At 38.1% G+C, this 14,052-nt stretch overlaps 1 protein-coding gene across 5 annotated transcripts in view; it reads left to right on the top strand.

The window, feature by feature from the left end:
• TMEM67 (transmembrane protein 67) overlaps nucleotides 1-14,052 on the top strand; it is a 61,617-nt gene that overhangs the window by 23,967 nt on the left and 23,598 nt on the right. For all 5 annotated transcript variants that reach the window (XR_003237273.2, XR_011996576.1, XR_011996577.1 and 2 more), the window contains exons 12-16: nucleotides 725-881; nucleotides 1,446-1,569; nucleotides 3,059-3,164; nucleotides 12,408-12,464; nucleotides 13,523-13,621. Coding sequence is in view for 2 of the 5 variants with exons in the window: in XM_026013634.2 (XP_025869419.1) it covers nucleotides 725-881; nucleotides 1,446-1,569; nucleotides 3,059-3,164; nucleotides 12,408-12,464; nucleotides 13,523-13,621 (543 nt within the window). In the remaining 3 variants the exon portion in view is untranslated. The remainder of the gene's footprint in view (nucleotides 1-724; nucleotides 882-1,445; nucleotides 1,570-3,058; nucleotides 3,165-12,407; nucleotides 12,465-13,522; nucleotides 13,622-14,052) is intronic.

The raw sequence follows: 14,052 nt of genomic DNA, 5'->3' as shown, positions 1-14,052 counted from the left end.
CCATTCACCCTGGCTGCCTCTGAAGTAGTTTACAGCCTAGTAGAGAAAAGAGTTACCTAGACAAAGAATTGCAAAGAATGTGGAATGTGGTGTGTACAAGGTACCATATTGACACAAAGGAGGAGTCATCAGCAGTTCCTGGGGAAGTACTAAAAGACTTCTCAGAATGAGTGATGTTTGGGCTTATAGAACGAATATGAGTTTACCAGTGAAACACAGTGGGGAAGGGAATGTCAGGCAGGAATGTTTGCAATGTCAGAGAGATGTAGAATAGCATCGTGTATTTAGGAACTGCAAGTAGATTAGTTTGAATGGACCTTAACACTGTAGGGAGCAGTGGGAGATAAGCCTGACTCTTTTAAGGGAATCACAGACAACATTGTACATCAGGAGAAAGAATTAAGACCTCATTCTATAGGACAGTAGTTTTTAAATTTTTTCACTAATGTACGCTTCAAGTTGAGGATTAAGGCATACCCTCTCCAGCTGTGTTGTAGGACAAGAACTAGGCAGTTCTTTACTCTTACTTTTTTGGCCCTTAAAAGAGTCATTTATGGTATCCATGTTTTAGAAGGCGCATTGAAATGCATATAAACAAGATAGTTTAAAGATACTTTATTTACAAAATTAATAGCTATGAGATACATATCATTCATTATCATTTAAAAGATACTAAATATGCTTTCTAATTTTCAGTGCTTTTATTTTTAATTTTATTTTCCAGTGTGAGATTCCTATCTCTAAGATCTTAACGGACTTTCCCTCTCCTATATTTTATGATGTGTACCTTGAATATACTGATGAAAATCAGGACCAATATATTTGGGCCGTGCCTGTGTTAAACCTAAATCTTCAATACAATAAAATATTTGTGAACCAAGGTAAGACATCTGAGCTAAAAACCAATAAATAAGTCCAACAACATGATAATTTAATAAATCATGGGTTATAAAAAAGGTTATGGATTTTCTCTTGTTATATGGTTTTATACAGTCTACCAAAAAGTAAAACAATAGGAGGGGCTGGTTTATTTAGACATTTTTACCAAATGTGTCAGGGTATTGTTTAAAAATTAATACTATCATTTAAGTATAAGCTGAGAAAAATTAGTAGAACTGAAAATTGGGGCTGCACTTCTTCAGCTGTTCTAAAGCTGCTTTCCTGATAATTCATTTATTTTGTTCTCGTATCATTAAAATCCTTATTAGGTAATTTGCAGGGAAAATATCTTCCAAACAATCAGACCATAGTCAGGTGAGGTAGGAAAAGCTATTACCAGGAATTTCTTACAGCAATAACTGCCTGTGCAGCCATCTTATCTAAAACAGAATGTGCTGATTTTGTGTTTTAAATTTATTCAGTAAACTTCTCCTTGAGAGCCATCTTGAACAATTTGAAGGTATTTTTTTAATGCCACCTTTTTTTCTTTCTTTTTATGATAAAAGACAGTAGCTCTGGCAAGTGGCTTCTGACTCGGCGCATTTTCTTGGTGGATGCACTAAGTGGACGAGAAAATGACTTAGGAAGTCAGCCAAGACTAATTCGAATTGCTACCCAGATATCACTGAGGTGAACAAACATGTTTTTCGTTTGTTTTTTTTTTTAAGATTTTATTTATTCATGAAAGACACAAAGCAGGCAAAGGGAGAAGCAGGCTCCATACGGGGAGCCCAATGTGGAACTTGATCCCAGGACCCCAGGATCACTGCCCTGAGCCGAAGGCAGATGCTCCAATGCTGAGCCACCCAGGCATCCCAAACATCTGTTTTTCTAAATTAAGCTTGCAGTGTACAGGAAAATGTTATAATGAAAGTATTTACTAGTAATTATCAAGAGGAAAACTGTAAGGACAAGTGAATTGGAATAATATGTAAGTTTTGTTTTTTTTTTTAATCTGTGTAGATTGGTATGCACCAGTAGAAGTGAGGAGCTCCAAGGGAAGAATTATATCAGAAGAACCTGAGTTTTGTCAGAATTCATTCTCTGGCCCTGCTGAATTAGAATGGGTTGAAAGGTGGAGGGGAATTAAACAGCAGTGGGCTGAAATGGGAATGGTAGAAAGAGCCCACCCAGTGTTTGCAATGAGTAGGCCTCTTGTGTGTTTTCACCTCCTTTCATAGCTACTCGTCTGGGTTGGCCCAGATTAACTAGCAACACCTCCCTCTTCTTAGGATGTCTTAATGATGACCCTACTGTAAGAGTAGTGCCATGCAGCTCTTATTTCTCTTTTCAGTGTGAGATTGCTACCTCTAGATCATAACCGACTTTCCCACCCCCATATTTTTTGGTGTGTACTTTGAACACTGGTGAAGATCAACACCATCATCTTATGAGTCTGGCACTTTGAAGCACTTTAATAAACTTTTTTTCATTGTTATTTCATTCTGATTTTCATCTCAGTCTTATGAGGTATAAGTGGTACAGAAGCCTTTATATCTTGATGAAGTCCAAATGTACTGTGTTTTTATTTAGCATTCCCTTAATCTACTAATGTAGTATCACTAGTAAAAATGAAATTGGATCTAGTCAGGTCTGACTTGATTGTAGTGAAACCATGCCACCCCCTAGTGTTTGGCACTTTCCTTTTTGAATTTACAAATTATACCATGCATTGAATTCAGCAAAATGCACTCCACTATGTGCCATAAATTGTACTAGATATGACACACATTATTTTGTGAAGAATTCACCTCTCTTTTTTTTTTTATTGAATTTAGATTTGCCAACATATAGTATAACACCCAGTGCTCATCCCATTAAGTGCCCCCCTCAGTGCCCGTCACCCACATCTTTCTCTTTTGAAAATCAAAACCTCAGAAATGGTTCACAATAGTTCAGTGATTTCATTTGTAAAACTTAAGATAGCTTGTGTTGTTATCATTAGTTTATGTTTGACCTTCCCTAGTCCTTATTAACTGGTTGGTTCTGAGATCACCAAGACTATCCATATTAAAAAAAAGACAAAAAAACAAAAACAAAAAAAAACAACCAGTAAGTTAACTGAATGCTTAAACACTTAGATATCTTTATAACTAGAAATGTATTTTCTCATAAACAGCATCCACCTTGTACCTAATACAAAAAATGGAAATATATACCCTCCTTTAATTACCATTGCGTACAGTGACATTGATGTCAAAGATCCCAACAGCCAGTCTGTGAAGGTGAGTCCCGTGCTGTTCAGTGCCTCTATGTCTGTTAATGGAATATTGATGCAGTTTACATTAATGGGCAAAGGCTTTTAGTCCTTTTTCAACTTTTAAATAAATGCTGTATTTAATATAGTCCACTCTTAATTACTTTACATTTTTAGGTTTTATTTAAATTCAATTAATTAATGTATAATGTATTATTAGTTTCAGAGGTAGAGGTCAGTGATTCATCAGTCTTACATAACACCCAGTGCTCATTACATCACATGCCCTCCTTAATGTCCACCACTCAATTACCCCATCCCCCCATCTCCCACTCCCACCAACAGTGTATGAGGGTTCCCCTTTCCCTGCATCCTTGCCAACATCTAATTTTAGCCATTCTAACTGGTATGAGGTGGTGGTATTTCATTGTGGTTTTGATTTGTATTTCCCTGATGCCGAGTGATGTGGAGCATTTTTGTGTGTGTCTGTTTGCAATCTGGATGTCTTCTTTGGAGAAATATCTATTCATCTCTTCTGCCCATTTCTTGATTGGATTGTTCTTTGGTTGTTGAATTTGATAAGTTCTTTATAGATCTTGGATACTAGCCCTTTATCTGATAGGTCATTTGCAAATATCTTCTCCCATTCTGTAGATTGTCTTTTGGTTTTGTCACCTGTTTCCTTTGCTGTGCAAAATATTTTTATCTTGAGGAAGTCCCTATAGTTCATTTTTGCCTTTGTTTCCCTTGCCTTTGGAGACCTGTCTAGGAAGGAGTTGCCGCGGTCAAGGTCACAAAGGTTGCTGCCTGTGTTCTCTAGGATTTTGATGGGTTCTTGCCTCACTTTTAGATCCTTCATCATTTTGAGTCTGTTTTTGTGTGTTGTGAGGAAATGGTCCTGTTTCATTCTTCTGCATGTGGCTGTCCAATTTTCCTAATATCATTTGTTAAAGAGACTGACTTTTTTCCACTGGATATTCTTTCCTGCTTTGTCGAAGATGAGTTGACCATAGAGTTGGGAGTCCATTTCTGGGTTGTCTATTCTGTTCCATTGATCTATGTGTGTGTTTTTATGCCAGGACCATACTGTCTTGATGACTACAGCTTTGTAATAATCATGAAGTCTGCTGTTTTGATGCCACTAGTTTTTGTTTTCCTTTTCAACATTCCTTTGGCTATCCAGGGTCTTTTTGGTTCCCTACAAATTTTAGAATTATTTGTTCCAACTCTGTGAAATAACTTGATGGTATTTTGGTAGGGATTGCATTGAATGTATAGATTGCTCTAGGTAGCATAGACATTTTAGCAATATTTGTTCTTCCAATCCATGAGTATGGAATGTTTTTCCATTTCTTTGTTGTCTTCCTCAATTTCTTTCATGAGTGTTCTATAGTTTTCTGAGTATAGATCCTTTGCCTCTTTGGTTAGATTTATTCCTAGATATCTTATGGTTTTTGGTGCAATTGTAAAGGGAATTGACTCCTTCCTTTCTCTTACTTATGTCTCATTGTTAGTGTATAGAAATGCAACTGGTTTCTGTGCATTGACTTTATATCCTGCCACTTTGCTGAATTCCTGTATGAGTCTACCAATTTTGAGGTGGAGTCTTTTGGGTTTTCCACAGAGTATCATATCATCTACAGAGTGAGGGTTTGACTTCTTTACTGATTCGGATCCCTTTTATTTCTTTTTGTTGTCTGGTTGCCGAGGCTAGGACTTCTAGTACGATGTTGAACAGCAGTGATGATAGTGGACATCCCTGCTGTGTTCCTGACCTTAGGGGAGAAGTTCCCAGTTTTACCCATTGAGAATGATATTAGCTATGGGCTTTTGTATATGGCTTTTATGGTATCAAGGTATGTTCCCTCTGTCCTTACACTGTGAAGAGTTTTAGTCAAGAAACTATGCTGTAGTTTGTCAAATGCTTTTTCTGCATATATTGAGAGGATCACATGGTTCTTGTCCTTTCTTTTTTTTTTTTTTTTTTTAAATTTTTTTTTTTTTTTTTAATTTTTATTTATTTATGATAGTCACAGAGAGAGAGAGGCAGAGACACAGGCAGAGGGAGAAGCAGGCTCCATGCACCGGGAGCCCGATGTGGGATTCGATCCAGGGTCTCCAGGATCGCGCCCTGGGCCAAAGGCAGGCGCCAAACCGCTGCGCCACCCAGGGATCCCTGTCCTTTCTTTTATTAATGTGATTGTGTCACATTGAGTGATTTGTGGATGTTGGACCACCCTTGCAGCCCAGGAATAAACCCGCTTGGTTGTGGTGAATCATCCTTTTAATGTACTGTTGGATCCTGTTGGCTAGTATTTTGGTGAGAATTTTGGCATCTATGTTCATCAGGGATATTGGTCTGTAATTCTCCTTTTGGGTGGGGTCCTTGGTTTTGGGACCAGGGTAATGCTGGCCTCATAGAACAAGTTTGGAAGTTTTCCTTCCATTTCTACTTTTTAAAACAGCTTCAGAAAAATAGGTATTAATTCTTCCTTTAATGTTTGGTGGAAGTTCCCTGGGAAGCCATCAGCCCTGGATTCTTGTTTGTTGGGAGATTTTTGATTACTGCTTCATTTCCCTGCTAGTTATGGGTCATTCAGATTTTCTGTTTCTTCCTGTTTCAGTTTTGGTAGTTTATACATCTGTAGGAATGCATCCATCTCTTCCAGATTGCCTAATTTGTTGGCATATAGTTGTTCATAACATGTTCTTATAATTGTATTTCTTCGGTGTTGGTTGTGATCTCTTTCATTCATGATTTTATTTATTTGGGTCCTTTCTCTTTTCTTTTTGATAAATCTGGACAGGAGGGGGTTTATCAATCTTACTAATTCTTTCGGAGAACTAGCTCCTAGTTTCATTAATCTGTTCTACTGTTCTTTTCGTTTCTATTTCATTGATTTCTGCTCTAATCATTATCATTTCTTTTCTCCTGCTGGGATTAGGCTTTATTTGCTCTTCTTTTTCCAGCTCCTTTAGGTGTAAGGTTAGGCTGTGTATTTGAGATCTTTCTTGTTTCTTGAAGGCTTGTATTGCCATATACCTCCCTCTTAGGACCGCCTTTGCTACATCGCAAAGATTTTGAATAGTTGTGTTTTCATTTTCATTTGTTCCCAGGATTTTTTAATTCTTCTTTAATTTCCTGGTTGACCCACTCATTCCATAGTAGGCTACTCTTTAACGTCCTTATATTTAAGTTCTTTCCAAATTTCCTCTTGTAATTGAGTTCCAGTTTTAAAGCAGTGTGGTCTGAAAATATGCAGGCAGTGATCCCAGTCTTTTGGTACCGGTTGAGACCTGATTTGTGACCCAGTATGTGATCTGTTCTGGAGAATGTTGCATCTGCATTTGAGGAAAATGTGTATTTTTTGCTTTTAGGATGGAATGTTTAATATATCTGTCAAGTTCATCTGGTCCAGTGTGTCATCCAAAGCCCTGTTTCCTTGTTGATCTTCTGCTTAGATCTTTCCATTACTATGAGGGGCGTTAAAGTCCCCTACTATTATTGTGTTATTGATGTGTTTCTTTATTTTTGTTATTGTCTTATATAATTGACTGCTCCCATGTTAGGGGCCTAAATATTTATAATTGTTAAGAGTTTCTTGTTGAAGAGACCCTTTAATTATGATATAGTGTCCTTCCTCATCTCTTATTACGGGTTTTTGGCTTAAAATCTAGTTAGTCTGTTATAAAGATTCCCACCACAGCTTTTTTTTTTTTTTTTTAATTCCATTAGCATGATAAATGGGTTTTCAGCCTCTCACTTTAAATCTGGAGGTGGGCAACCACTGTGGCTCAGTGGTTTAGCGCCGCCTTTGGCCCAGGGTGTGATCAAGTCCCATGTTGTGCTCCCTGCATGGAGCCTGCTTCTCCCTCTGCCTAAGCCTCTGCCTCTCTCTCTCTCTCTCTCATGAATAAATAAATAAAATCTTAAAAAAAAAAAAAAAAGTTTAGGGATCCCTGGGTGGCGCAGTGGTTTAGCGCCTGCCTTTGGCCCAGGGCGCCATCCTGGAGACCCGGGATCGAATCCCACATCGGGCTCCCGGTGCACGGAGCCTGCTTCTCCCTCTGCCTGTCTCTCTGCGCCTCTCTCTCTCTCTCTGTGACTATCATAAATTAAAAAAAAAAAAAAAAGTTTAAAAAAATACATAAATCTGGAAGGAGGTATCTTTGGGCCTAAAATGAATCTTTAGCAGACAGTATCAGTGGGTCTTGCTTTTTTACCCTGTGTCTCCTGATTGAGGCATTTAACCCATTTACATTCAGAGTAACTATTGAAAGATATGGATTTAGTGCTGTTGTATTACCTGTAAAGTCATGGTTTCTGTATATGATCTCTGTTCCTTTCTGGTCTATGTTACTTTTGGGCTCTCTTTTCACTTAAAGGATCCCTTTTTATTGTTTCTTGTAGGGCTGGTTTGGTGACCACAAGTTCTTTTAGTTTCTGTTTATCCTGGAAGCTTTATATTTCTCCTTCTATTTTGAATGACATCCTACCTAGGTAAAGTGTTCTTGTCTACGTATTTTTCCCATTTAGCACCCTGAATATATCATGCCAGTCATTTCTGGCATGCCAGGTGTCTTTGGATAGGTCTGTTGCCAGTTTAATGTTTCTAGTCTTATAAGTTATGGGCCTCTTGTCCTGAGCTGCTTTCAGGACTTTTTCTTTGTCTCTGAGATTTGCTAATTTCATTATATGTCAGGGTGTTGGCCTATTTTTATTGATTTTGATGTGGGTTCTCTGTGCCTTCTGGATTTGGATACCTGTTTCCTTCCCCAAAGTAGGGAAGTTCTCCCCTATAATTTGTTCCAATACACCTCTGCCTCTCCCTCTTTTTCCTCTTTTTCTATGATGCCATTTATTCTAATATTGTTTCATTTTATGGTATCACTTATCTCTTGAATTCTCCCCTCGTGTTCCAGTAGTTGTTTATCTTTCTTTTTCTCAGCTTCTTTATTCTCCCTCATTTGGTCTTCCATATTACTAATTCTCTTTTTAGCTTCATTTATCCTAGCAGTTAGAGCTTTCATTTTTTTATTGCATATCATTAATAGCCTCTTTTATTTCAACTTGATTAGAATTAGATTTAGTTCTTTAATTTCTCCAGAAGGGGATGCTCTAATGTCTTCTATGCTTTTTTAAACCCAGCTATTATCTTTATAATCAGTATTTTGAACTCTAGTTCTGACTTTTCACTTGTGTCCATACTGATTAGGTCCCTGGCAGTCAGTACTGCCTCTTTTTCTCTTTTTTGAGGTGAGTTTTTCCATTTTGTTATTCTGCCCAGAGAAGAATAGATGAACGAGAGAACAAAATACTAAAATGGTAACAACGACCCTAGAGAAATATACGCTAAACAAATCAGAAGAGACCCAAAACTGAAAAAAAAAGAGAGAGAATATAATCAGACAGGTGAATAGAATAGAGCAATAGGCTAAATCCTGTGTGTATTTTATTCCATCTGCTAGAATATTAGATCCCAAAATTGTAATGAAAGAACATATATGAAAAAAATTAAATACAATGAAAGGTTAGAATGTAGCTATAAAAATGAATATTAGAAGAAAAAAAAGGAATATAAACAGGTGAACAGAACAGAGCAATACACTATATTCTGAGTGTATTTTGATCAGTTTATTAGAAGAAGCTACATCTCAAAATTGTAAAGGAAGAAAAACATACATATACAAAAATAAAATTAAATACATTAAAAGGATAGAATGTAAAGATGAAAATTTAAAAAGACTTAAACAAAACAGAAAAAAAAAGAAGAAAGAAAAAAACCTGAATATAATCAGGTAAAGAAAACAGCCATACACTAGATTCTGGGTGTATTATGTATGATTTGTTAGAAGAAACTCCATCCCAAAATTGTAAAGAAAGAAAAGCTTACATATATAAAAAAAATTAAGTACAATGAAAGGATAGAATATAACTGTAAAAATGAAAATTAAGACAGATTTTTAAACAGCATTGATAAAATAAGAAATTGGTTGAAAAGGAAAGAGAAAAAAATTAAAATTAAAAGACTCAAGTATCATGAGAAAAAAGAACTCCATGAATTCTATAGGCTCTATTCCCCCGGTCAGCGCTGGCGTTTTGCAGTAATCAGTGATCTGAAAGTGGTGGCCTCCCAGTCTCCAGTCCTGGAGCCAAGAGCTCGGGCCACCCTCCTCAGTGCACCCACAAGGAAAAGCAGTCAACCACGCCTGTGTCTGGGGCCTCTGGCTCCACCGTGTGCTCTCCCAGCCTGTGAGCGAGCATTTCTACCTCAGGGATGCAACCCCCTTTTGAGTCTCAGAGCCCTGCAGACTCCTGCAGCTCACTCTCACCTCACTCCTCCCAGGGTAGCCGGGGGCTTGATGGTTCTGCCGTTTGCTGAGCCCCTGCTTAGAGAGCAGTGGTGTGGACTGTGCCTCTGTTCTCTGTTCATGGCAACCCCGAGCTGCAAGGCCCCTCCTGGGCTCGCCGGTTGCAGCTGGCTTCCCTGCCCCATGCCTGGGGACACTGCCGCACCCAGGCAGCCCGGGCTTCCTGTGACTTCCAGGATCCTGAGACCACACTGCTCCGCTTAGGATTCCGCTCCTACTTCACTGCCTGAGCATCTTGCAGGCAGGGCTGTCCCTCTCTGGAGCTGACTTTTAAAAGATCTGATTTTGCGTCTGGATGCTATATCACTTTCCAGTAACCGGTTGCCAGCCCGCTGTTTCTCTTCCCATATATTGCCTCAGATTCACCTCTCCGTACCTCCTACCTTTTAGAAAGTGGTTGCTTTTCTATTTGTAGAGTTGCAGCTATTCTTTTCTTAGATCTTCAGTTGAGTCTGCAGGTGTTGAGAATGATTTAATAGCTATCTAGCTGAATTCCTGGGACCTGTCAGACAAAACTAAGGTCTCCTACTCCTCCATCATCTTGGACTCCCTCCAGGTCTTAATTACTTTTTACTAATAATGATAAAGGTGAGTTCTTGTGGATCCTTCAGGTGAAAAAGCAAGAATTAAGTTTTTCTCTAGACACCATCACCAGCAGTTTTTGGGCATCCCTGTTTGGGATCTTAGGGTATGCAGAGATGTGCAGCATCTGTCCCTGTCCTCTTTGCCAACTTGCTTGCACTAAGATTTTGCTTCCTTGGTGAATGAAACCAGAAACTCAAATGTTCAGCAGACACATGTGTTCTCTTCTCACCAGGCTTGCTCCCTGGATGGAAATACACTTCAGCAGGTAGAAAGAGGTTCATATTGTCTGTAGTTGGTAGCTAGTAGTACTGAAGTGAAGTAGAGGATACAGTTTGGTCCTGCAGCCACGTAGTCTTCCGACTACTTCCTCAACTCAAAGTTAATACAGAACTAAAGGCCTCTCTTGCGTGGGACGGCCTGTATGGAGGAGAGACCTCGTACACCCTGAAGATGGCCTATGCCAAAGGGAACAAGCCTGGAACAGGCGGAGCACGCACGCACGCTCAGTTCCTTCTCCCAACCTCTTGGGTCAGGGAAAGCCTCCCTGCTCTCAGGAGGGGTGTGTGACAGAGGGCTAGACATTGACACCAGAGGTAGTCCTCCTATAGTTTTTCCTCAGATTCCCTCTCTGGAAATGTGAGAGATGTTGAAACATTCCCTACCTACAAACTTCACTAATAGCTTTTAATTTCCACTATTTTGCATTTCTGAATTTTCATGTTCTAGTTCCTACAGCCAGTACTTTTGGCTTCTCTATTGTGCTTATACTCAGCTGCTACTGGATTCAGGCTTTCATTAAGCAGAAGGTAGGCACATAGCATTAACTTTCCTCTGAAAGATTTCACATCCTCATTTGTATTACCTAATTGGGTGTTAAAATTCGTTTCCATTGCCTGAGCTTGTATGCACCATAATAGGAGAAGAGGAAAATCCAGAAACACGCTGAATAGCAAAAGGCTGCCTGGTTTAAAATTTCTTGGGTAACCAAGAGTACCTTTGTTTTAAGATAAAATACTTCCAGTTAAAAACTTTTAACTATTTTTGTTGTTGTTTAAAGTATTCCAAAGATGGTCTTGTTAAAGTGGAAAACCATAGAAAAAGAATTGAGAGAATCATGAAACAATACTGATGACATCCACCCCAGGTTCGTTCTAAGTGTAGAATGTACAGTTCTTCCATCATTGCTTAATTTTTCATGACAGCTTTTGCAAAAAGTTTCCATTAGTTAATCATTCAGCTACATCTCTGCGCTCTTATCAATAGCAAATAACTTTCCCTCATCTTTTCTGAGCAGATCAGGACCATCCCTCAGATTTCCCCTCAGTTGAGTTTCCTCAGATTCCCCCTTTAATGCTTCAGAATCTCTGTTTCATTATCCTTCCTGTCTCCTGTTCCGGTTTTTAAGAACAAAGAGCCCTTCCTCCTTTCTTAAATTAATCTTCTACTGTGCTTGTTTGCAGTACTTTCTCCAATATCCTGTTTCAGCCCTAATCCCTTATTCAGCCAGCCCCTCTGCTGGGCCCTTTTCTCTGCTTTTCACAACTGTCACTTCCTCCCTTGCTAAAAACAAAGGAAAACAACCAAACAATAAAACTTCCCTTAATTCCGCCAGCATTTCACCTTGCTATCCTGTATCTTTCCTTGATTTCCCAACCATTTACCCTTTCATTATTTGCAGCCTGGCTCCAGCCATTTTGCTTCTTTATAAACCTCTTTCTTAAAGGTCAACAATGAATTCCACATGCGGTGGTTTTATTTCTTTAACTTGACATTGATACATTTGACATTGTATTTCAAGACTTTTGAACCTCTGTTCTGTGATCTTGGCAAGACTTCAGTTATCTCGCCTCTCCTTCCTCTCACAGTCCTGTTTCTCTGCCCTTTACTGGTTGTTCTTTCCCTTCTTGTCTCTTAATATAGTGGTATCCCTAAGATTTTTGATCAGCCCGTTGAATAATCTGCCTTCTGAGAGTGCGATTGTTGAGCCAGTTGCTAAATACAAGATTAGTCACATTCCTCAGTTATACAAACCTATCAGAAAATGAAATACCATTAGTTTGGCTTGATTGATGTTAATGAACCTAAAGGAGTTGCTAATGAACCCCTCTTTCTTTAATATGTGTTCAAAAGGGATATTCAAAGCATCATGAATAATTCCTCAAAGTATTTCCATTTATGTATAAATAAGGGTCAACTCTAATAATATTGATAGATTAAAAATAATGGCATTTATATACAAATACATCTTTATAGTAAAAGTAAGTTTGTGTTACATAATTTCAGTATGGTTAATTTACTGTCTTTTAAATGACAGATTTCTTTCTCAGTCAAATATGAAATGAATCAAGGAGAAGCACAAGTCCAGACAGATGTAAGTTTATTTTAACTTGTTAAAAATATCTATGGTATATTTCTTAATTTTAAAACATTTAGATATACAGGGGAGTTGTCAAAATAGTTTTGCCATATATCCTTCAGCCAGCCTCCTCTAATGTTAACATCTTACATAAGCAGAGTGCAATCATCACAATAAGGAAATTAATACTGATGTAATCCTATTAGCTGGTCTACATACTCTGAATTTCACAAGTTTTTTCACTATCCATTTTAGGACCCAGCCCAGGGTTGCATATTGCTTTCAGTGGTCATGTCTCCTTAATCTCCTTTAAATCTGTGACAGTTCCTCAATCTTTGTCTTTCATAACCCCATCCACTTTTGAAGAGTACTCGTCAGGTATTTTGGCCTTCAATTGGGTTTATCTGATATTTTCCCTTGATTAAATCAAGTTCATGTAGTTTTAACATAGATACCACAGATACGATGTTGTGCTCTTCTCAGTACATCATATCAGAGGGTACATGGTGTCAGGATGTCTTATTATTAATGATGTTAACTTGGGTCATATGCCTAAGGTAGTGTCTGTGGAGTTCTCCACTGTGTTTTTCCATTTGTAATTAAGTATCTTGTGGAGAAATACTTGAGAGGATGCAAATACTCTGCTTCTCATTAATCCTTTTGTTCTCTAAATTTAGTATCCAGGGATAATTCTCATCTATAAAAAGTATTACTGTATCATCTGCCTGATAATGATTTTTTCTATTTCCTTCATTTATATTTGTTAAATGGAATTCTACTATAAGGAGAAGTTGTCCCTTTGCCCACATGGATTTATTTGTTCAATTATTTCTTTAACTCAGTATGCACTCCTGGATATTTATTTTATTCTAGTGATTATAATTCATTACTATATATCTATCTTGCTCCAATTTTCCTAGATTTAACTGTTGGGAGTTCCTTCAATTTGGCCCCTATGCCCTCTCACCATGCCTGCCACAATTTCTTTTCTTGAGCACTTCTTTATGCTCTATTTGCATATTTGAACACTGATGAGGAAAATTGCATATATCCCAAAATGTTCTTTTTTTTAGATTGCTTTGGGTGTTTTGGGTGGACTGGCTGTTTTATCATCTCTTCTGAAGACAGCAGGGTGGAAGAGGCGCATTGGGAGTCCCATGATTGATTTACAGGTATGGTCTCAGGAGTTTAAAGTATATTTTCATCTTTTGACTACTTTGTATCCTTCTTTTAAGATACAGCTTCTCTGGGGTATATAACTAGCAGAGGTATATGCACACCTCATTTCCCTCCCATGTTGCTATATGCCAGTCTGCACACCCACCAGCAGTGGGAAACCATTTTTCTGGTTTCCACACATCCTCATCAGCATTTGCTATTTTTCCAGCCTTTCCATTTCTTGCCAATGTGGCACTATAAATAGCATGTCATTTTTAGTTTCATTTTGATTTATCTGCTTTTCATATACCTCATTAATCATTTGGGCTTCCTCTTCTGTGAACTGCCTGTTTATATCCCTTGCAAATTTTTCTGTTAGGTTTCCAGTTTCTTTTGTTTACTTAAAGTAGCTTTTTGTGTTTTCTAAATATGAATCCCCTTTTGG

The sequence above is a fragment of the Vulpes vulpes genome, chromosome 13 (genome assembly GCF_048418805.1).
Source record: "Vulpes vulpes isolate BD-2025 chromosome 13, VulVul3, whole genome shotgun sequence".
Taxonomy (NCBI): domain Eukaryota; kingdom Metazoa; phylum Chordata; class Mammalia; order Carnivora; family Canidae; genus Vulpes; species Vulpes vulpes.
This window is presented reverse-complemented; position numbering and strand designations above follow the sequence as displayed.